This window comes from Hylobates moloch, unplaced genomic scaffold (assembly GCF_009828535.3).
Source record: "Hylobates moloch isolate HMO894 unplaced genomic scaffold, HMol_V3 SCAFFOLD_8, whole genome shotgun sequence".
Taxonomy (NCBI): Eukaryota; Metazoa; Chordata; class Mammalia; order Primates; family Hylobatidae; genus Hylobates; species Hylobates moloch.
In genome coordinates this window covers 92441518-92450103 of record NW_026652283.1, presented here as the reverse complement: position 1 = coordinate 92450103, position 8586 = coordinate 92441518, and the positions used below count along the sequence as shown (strand labels likewise).

At 38.1% G+C, this 8586-nt stretch overlaps 1 protein-coding gene across 3 annotated transcripts in view; it reads right to left on the bottom strand.

Moving 5' to 3' along the window:
* Positions 1–8586, bottom strand: part of TRANK1 (tetratricopeptide repeat and ankyrin repeat containing 1) — a 123576-nt gene that overhangs the window by 49910 nt on the left and 65080 nt on the right. For all 3 annotated transcript variants that reach the window (XR_009214456.1, XR_004249379.2, XM_032162107.2), the window contains exon 9: positions 2745–2915. Coding sequence is in view for 1 of the 3 variants with exons in the window: in XM_032162107.2 (XP_032017998.1) it covers positions 2745–2915 (171 nt within the window). In the remaining 2 variants the exon portion in view is untranslated. The remainder of the gene's footprint in view (positions 1–2744; positions 2916–8586) is intronic.

Below are 8586 nucleotides of genomic sequence, written 5' to 3'. Positions count from 1 at the left end.
ATATATATAATATATAAATATATATATTGCAAACAAGTCAGCCATTTTCTACCACTAACCAGTGGTTCTTCTTTTGCCATTATTTTAAAGCCTGAAAATTCACTGACCTGTTTGGCTACTTGGAGTTTCTCCAATCATGGAAACCATTCTGAAACTGAGATGATATGCACAAGCTCTCAAAAAGCATTCCACAATGACCTACTCATTATACTACCTCACAGAAGAAATTAGTATTCCTAAAAACATTAGGTCATTTAAAAACTAAACATGGTATTGCAAAGCTTTAAAAGAACACCCATGAAAAGGAAAAAAATAAAAAGAGGGCTCTACCCCTCTCTCCTTGTTCTCACAGTCTCATAAAAATGACATATTTAAAATAAATAAATAAAAATTAAAACGTAAATGGGGAAATGGAGTCAAGGGAGATGTGTTCAAAAAGCAGCTTCAATCTCCCTCACATAAAACTTTTCTCACTCTGGCAAATGCAATAATCCGCAGCCTGACAGACTATCTCCCACCCCAACACATGCCCTCTATAGGTTGCCTGCAATTTGCTGCCCACTTGCACATTCAAGAGAGGGAGTGTTTCTAGGAAAGCACATTTAAATAACTGCAGGAAATGAATGCTTACCAACTACTAAGTATTAATCAATCTAGTCCTTCAATCATAAATACAAACCATCCAAAGATCAGAAGACAATTAGGGAAAAGGAATAGCACAAAAGAGAAGCAAGAAAATGAGTCAGGTTGGGCATGGTGGCTCATGCCTATAATCCCAGCACTCTGGGAGGCCGAGGCAGGTAGATCACTTGAGGTCAGGAGTTCGAGATCAGCCTGGCCAACATGGTTAAACCCAGTCTCTACTAAAAATACAAAAAGTAGCCGGGTGTGGTGGTACATGCCTGTAATCTCTATGACTTGGGAGGCTGAGGCAGGAGAATCGCTTGAACCTGGGAGATGGGAGGTTGCAATGAGCTGAGATCACACCACTGCACCCCAGCCTGGGCAACAGAGTGAGATTCCATCTCAAAAAAAAAGAAAATCAGTCAACTAACCCCAAAAGTAACATTAATAATTCAGGGAAGAAAGGAGAAAGTTTTTTTAAAAAAGTATTTGCTTTTTTAAATGCAATGCAAGATGTGGCAAATATAAAACATGAATAAGCTGCTACAGATAAGAAACAATCAAAAGAGTTCTAGAAATTAAAACTGTAATTTTCCAAATTAAAAAATGCAGCAATGGATGAGATAAATTATAAAAGGAGAAGCTTTAGATGAATTTAAAGATCTGGGAAGAGAAAAGGAGACAGAGACTAGTAGGGAAAGGTACAGAGACATATATTATAAATTCAAGAAGCTCATCCATTTAATAGCAGTGGCAAAGAGAAAACAGACCTGGAGGGGAACAAAATAATAGAATATAATTCCCCTGAGCTAAGAAAACAGAAGGCAAGGGGCCAACAGGTGCCAAGCCAGAAGAATGAGGAAGGACCCACATCTAGACACATACTAGGGAAATTTCAGGACTCCAAGGACAGAGAAAATTCTAGAGGGGGAAAAAATGAGACTGACATCAGACTTCTATCAGTAGCAATGGGAGCTAGAAGGTAATGAAATAATTTATACAAAGTTGTGAGGAACAAGGTTTTAAGTATATTTCATAAAACTAAGATACCATAGATATTGATGAACATACCAGAAAAGGCTGCCATTAAACTACGACACATCACTGATTATAAAACACATTCCCATTTCAAAGATGTTAAAATTGCTGGGCGGCGGGGGGGAGTGTAACTTACTATTGATGAAATACAATGCCTATATTCAGACAAATTATCCATCAATATGAGGGTAAAAGAAAGACATTTTCAAAAATTCTGTAAGTCTACTATCTATGCCTCCTCCATGAAAAACTTGCTTGACCAAGTACTCCAACATATCAAGGAGGAAATCTATGTGGATAACAGTAGCCACAGGAGTCATGTATGAGTGCAAGAACTACAAGAAGTGTAAAAATACATACATGTTTCATTAAACTGAGATGCTTAAAGAGTATCACATTTAAAGAGCAAAGTTTTCAGGACATTTGGTGATTCCTTTCTATAGGTCTGCCCATGTTACTAGTTGTAGAAAGAGTAACATTTACATAATTATACTACCATGCAAATGTCATTCACTAATTTGCAATTTTTAGAATCAATCTGTAGATGCAGCATGAAAAACTTAGAGTTAAGAAATAGAATATAAATGATACAAATAGCATTACTAAACAAAACCCAACAAATAGGACTGACACAGCCAAGCACTTCATCTTTTACATGGTCTTGTCAGCAGATGCTGTCCAAAATTGATAAACCAAGAAATAGAGATGTATGTGCATTTTAAATTGTTGGTCATAATTGTTTCTAAGAAATAGACTTGATTTTGTCATCTCATATTCTGTCTAATTTTTTTCCTTTTTTTGCTGTGTGCATGCATGGGAAAAAAAATCACCCACACTGTCCAAAGGTGGACTTGAAAAAGTTCCCAGAATGTCATAGCATCTCTCTAAATAAGAGCTGTCTCATTCTACCTTAAAAAAAAAAAAAAAAACAAGTTTTCCAAAGATTGGTAGATCTCACTCCCATATATATATGTGTGTGTATATATGTATATATATACAAAGAAAAGAGATAAACTGATTTGTTTCTAATGTCACAGAACCAGTTTTATCCCCCCCAAAAGTTAATACACTGGAAGCTGTACCTGATAGGTCCTTAGAACACGTAGCTAGCTTTTCCAAGTGACTGTTGATTTTCTCGATGGCTTTGAAGTTCTTATTCCTCTTCAGGACATCCACAACAGACCGAGACTGTCGATCCAGCAAAGTGGGATCTGCCCCAAAGCGCAGGAGCATCTGCACATCCTCTGTTTGTCCTAGGGCAGGCCAAAATGAGAAGGGGGGTTTGTCATGGTTCCTTCCATAAGATGTCCCCATGAGTGCTCTTCTTCTCAGTCTCCTCCCAAGCAGCCCAGGGCAAGAGAACTAGGGTCTTCTGTTTGTGGAGCCTGAACTGCTAGCCTCAGGTAGTCCACCCAACTCCCTGAAGCAAGGAGTTCTGTGTAGAGTGGGAAGGACAATAGCTTTCAAGAGGTTCAGAAGTGTGCTTCTCTCTACCTTTCTCCCCTCTCCTTGGTAACAAGCAAGGAGAGGGGAAATCTGGTTACTAAGCAACAGTTACAGCTGTAAGTATAACATCAAGCTGTGACTTCAGATTTCTTTATTCCCTAGAGAGGAAACAAAATATTCTTCCAGGAGAAAGTCTGCCTGGAGACAGGACATGAAAGCGGTGATTGCTTTGGCATCAGGGGCTATTTTGTTGTCACTGTTCCCACCCTCCCAGCCCCAACTCCCTAGATGCCAACTCTATTTGCTGCTCTGATGTATCCATTTGCCAAACATCAACGTATGTCTGTGGTCACAGATGCAACTGTTTGCGGAATGAAACAGGTCTATCCCTGGGGGTACACAAAGACTTAAATGGGCACAGAGAGTTAAATGACTCAATGCCTAATCTCCAACTTCCGTATGTAAGCTTTCCTAAAATTCACCTCCTGAGAAGGCAACTGCCCTTCTCCCACTTTACAAAAAAAAAAAAAAATAAGTCGTATTTCCTACCCATTGAGAATCTCACTGTGGTAGGCAGAATTCTAAGCCCCCAAGATTTCTGACCTGCTGTGCATCCACACTTTTTCCCAGTTATTCAATCAAATACTAGCCTAGGTGCTGCTGTGATGAAACTGTGCAAATGAAACAAACGTCCCAAATCAGTTTATCTTAATATAGGGAGATTATGCAGAGAGGCCTGACCTAATCACATGAGTCCTAAAGGTCAAAGTTCTAGAGGTCAGAGATTCAGAGTATGAGAGGGATTTGATGCACAAGAAATTCTCCTCTGCTGGTTCTGAAGATACAGGAGACACGACAAGGAATGTGTGTGGCCTGCAGAAGTCAAGAGCAGCCTCTGGCTAATAACCAGAGCAGCCTCTAGCTAATAACCAGGATCTCAATCCAACAATGGCAAAGAACTGGATTCTTCCACAACCATGTGAGCTTAAAAGCAGGCCCAGAACTCCAGATGAGAACATAGCCAAAGCCAACACTTTTAGCCTTGCAAGACACTGAGCAGAAAACTCAGTCACGTCATGTCACTCTACTGACGTATAATAAATGGGTATTGTTTCAAGCCACTAAGTGTATGGTGACACAGCATAACTATAGTATACTGCCCCAAAGGGGGTAAAAACTCCTAACATCCAGGGTATCAACCCAAAGGACAATTAAAGGGTCGGAGTTAGCTCAAGCGGTTACCTCCTCATGCCGGACTTTCTATCTGTCCAAAGGACAATTAAAACTAACTGAAACCTGCAAAACCTCTTTTAAAAGGCACTACATAATCCATCCCCTATCTACTTCCCCCTAGAATTTTATTTTTATGTTTAACAATTATAGAAATTTCACTATATTTATGTTGTTTTAATAAGCTCCATATTGATAATTAGTAATAATTCAATCCAGAAAAAAAGTAATGCTTAGAGCCTTACGATCACAGAAATGTTGGGAGAACATCATTTCCATTCTATTAAATACAAGTAAAGAAGTGAAATAACAGTTTTATTTTAAAATATCCATGTGTACAAAATTATACAAAATTCCAGATGTCAACTTAAATACATGCAGAGAGGTACACAGGTTTTCAAAATTTTTTAAGGGGATAAGGAAGCAAATTTTGAAAACCACCAACAAATCAGACTTATTTTTTTGTCTGGTCAGTATCCATTCTCCCTTTTTCTGAGAACCACCCAGTTTTCCTTTGAGACACCTCCTCTCTCTCAGCCTTACCTGATTTGATGGTGTGAACACCAGACGGACTGACACACACCCCTGTGACAACCACATTCTCTACCATTTCACCAACCCCCAGGTCCAGGGGCTAACACTTAACCAGGATCTGGCCATTCAGATCATTCTGTTCTTCTAGCTCTGTCCCATACCCTCCTCCAGAGGCTGAATCCTGGCCAGGGCCTCGCCAATCAGATCATTCCATTCCTCTGGCTCTAGTGATTGATTGGTTCATAAGGAGGACATGTGACCAAAGTCAGGTCACTAAGACACACTAGGAGGACTTGTACTGAACTATTGGGAGGAGGTATCCTCTTTGACTGAGATTGACAAATTGGCAGAAATAAGCCTGAAGGTTCTGGTGGCCTTAACTGAAAGACAGCCTGTCTAAAAACAAAACTAACAGAAAGAAGAAATAACCACAAACCGCTATTAATGAAAACAAACAAACCCAACAACCCTCCCAACACCACTTTCAAAATGAACATATCAAACTTGATTTTCATTAGAACATAGTTATTTCTTCACACAGAGGAGTAAGAGGCAAGACAGACTCGTAAAGACAGCTTTGAAGCAAGCACCTGAACCAAACTCTGGAGTCTTCAGTCACATGAGACAATAAATTCTCTTTCTTGCCTAAACCAGTTTGAGTGTAGCTTCTAACCAAGACAGATGCAATGATCCAACCTCACTTCTTCAATTTCAGGAGCTAACCATATCTAGACTTGGGTTATGCTGCTGCCCAGCTCTGGTGAGTTCCTGAGCCTCTGCCGTCCTGGGCCTCTCAAATCTCTATGCACCAAAGCCAATGAGACCATTGTAACAACAAGCACCCACCAAACTACAAACAAAGCTGAAGATTTCTAAGGCCCAGCTGACACTGCCAATTTTTTCAAATGGGTTTAAAATTTAGGCCAACTTAAATAATCTGGAAAGTTCTTGATTCTGTATGTACCAAAAAATACTTAAGAAGGAGATAATAAACCCAGTGTTCAGGCAACATTTCTGGGGTTTAAGTTAGCAATAGCTTTCAAAATCCAAATGCATACCAATATGCTAGCACATCTTAAACATATATGCTTTTACTTGTACATCATAAATATTTGCAGAAAAAAATGTAAGATATTAGTAACATTCATTCCTTGGTGCCTAATGGACAGAGTAGAATAGAGACTCTTGATGTATACATTTTGTACCTTTTGATTTTTTAATTATTTAAAATTTAAATAAAATTAAAATATATCCAAATAAATAACATGTACAACTCCTTCAAACAAGCAATTTCTTAATGAGGAAATCATCCTATAGATACAACCCCACTGATTCACAAACATGTATGTAAAAGAATGGTCTCCAAGCCTTGTTTTCAGTTGCAAAATGAACTAAAATACATTTAACCATCTATTAGTATGAGCCGTTAAAAAAATGAAACTGCCATGCAGATACTATTAGGGAAAGATGACTAAGATACATTGTTCAGTGAAGAAAGCAAGTTGCTGAACAGAATGTACAGTGTACCTACATTTATATTCAAAAGGGAAAAAACTGGCATTATACATACACATTACTAGCAAGACTCACAAAAAAAGTGTTTTAGTAGTTGATTTTGTAGAAAGAGATTTACTTTTTATCATATTCTTTGAAAGTGTCTGAATTTTTTAAAGGAATATAAAACTATTTATTGACCATCATTCACCAGTATTTTAAATAATAAACAATACACAGTTGGATAACATTCTGATTAATACAAAGTTGTTTCTCCTGGCTTCTGCTGAACCAGTGAAACAAATACTGAAAAGACTGAGCCTACATGTAAGGAATAAGTTGAGGTAAAGAAAAAACATGCGAGTCAATAGTTTAGATCAGGGGTCCCCAACCCCCCAGCTGTGGACAGGTGCTGGTCTGTGGCCTATTAGGAAGCAGGCCTCACAGTAGGTGTGCAGAGGAAAGCGAGCATCACCGCCTGAGCTCCGCCTCCTGTCAGATAAGCAGCAGCATTAGATTCTTATAGGAGTGCAACCCTGTTGTGAACTACGCATGTGAGGGATCTAGGATCTATGTTGCCACTCTTGAGAATCTAACTAATGCCTGGCAATCTCAGGTGGAACAGTTTCATCCCAAAACCATCCTCTTCTCCCACCCCCAACTATACCCTGCCATCTGTGGAAAAATTGTCTTGCACAAAACCAGTCCCTGGTGCCAAAAATGTTGGGGACCGCTGGTTTAGATTACAAGAGTTTGTTCACTCATTTATAGCTGCAGGTCCTAAACTACCAACATCTCTAACCATCTGATTAGTTTCCATGATCCACGTCTTAGTCCATGAATCATGACCTTTTGGTCAACGTAGCATCAGGGATTTCAACTTACATGTTCTTACCTGTAAGTGAGGGCTACACAACTAGAATACTTGGACACCAGGAGGGAAACAACAGACACTAGGGCCTACTTGAGGGTGGAAGGTGTAAGGAGGGAGAGGATCAGAAAAAACACTTACTAGGTACTATACATATTACCCAGGTGATGAAATGATCTTCACACAAAACCCCTACGACATGCAGTTTACCTATATAATAAACCTGCAAAAGTACCCCCCCGAACCTAAAATAAAACTTCAAAAAAAAAAAAAGAAAGAAAAGAAATGGCTCACTAAAAGCATCTTTTTAAATGCCCATTTAACTGTCTTGTTTAATTAAAACGTACTAGGATTTTCCTAGTTTCCTCATCTGCACAGGGAGGCTGCTGAGTTGTTGGCAATAATAAAATTTTTCTTTAAGGAATTTGCTAACAAACCATTGCATTTTTAGATATAAATGCTTTTAAGTTATCAATTTAAATTGTCTGATTAATTAGAATCACTTATTTCACTTGATACACATGGCTTCAGGAAAATTTTCAATTTACCTAGAAGTGATTTATCTCTTACGTTGCTCAGAATGATGGCATATTAGAAACATGGGCTTACTTGTGACTTTGTTTTGGCAATTGTTTAAAAAAAAGAAAGAAAGAAAACTATTTACATACGCATTTTATGTATACGTACACAAAAACAAAACAATCAGAATGACCCTTAGGCTTATGAGAAGCCAAGTTATGATTAATGACTATGAGAATTTTCCCCAACATTTAGAAAATCTGTTTCTTACTGCAGAGGAAATAATATACCATGATATCGAATGTTCTTTACTGATAAAGGAAGCAACTACAGAGACCTTTTGTTTCTTTGTTCAAAGTAACCAGTGCTATTGATGAAAAAAAACAACAAACCCAACAACTATATATAAATATATATATATAAATATATAAAACAATGTGAACAATTACTAACATCATCTTCTGGACAAGAATGCCAAGTTAGTCTTTCTTCGTAAAAAGCAATTATAATTTAAGGACACTTCACACTTGTCTCTTTTGCCAGCATCAAGTTGGCCTCATTTGAATCTTTCCATCTCATGAGAAACATTGATTCTCCACTGCTGTCTGTGGCACCAATTATTCTTTCAGGATTAAGACCTCTAGCAAGCCCTCTTGGTTTCTCAGCAGCATCTCTTTCCTTCTTTGATTTGCTGTCATCAGATTTACTGTGAGATAAAGTATTTTGTAATTCCTTTTCTTTACTTAATTTGGGAATTAATAAATGCTTCGATTAACTCTGGAGAATCCAAATTTTCTTCAGGTAACCAAGCATTGTATCATGACATTCTT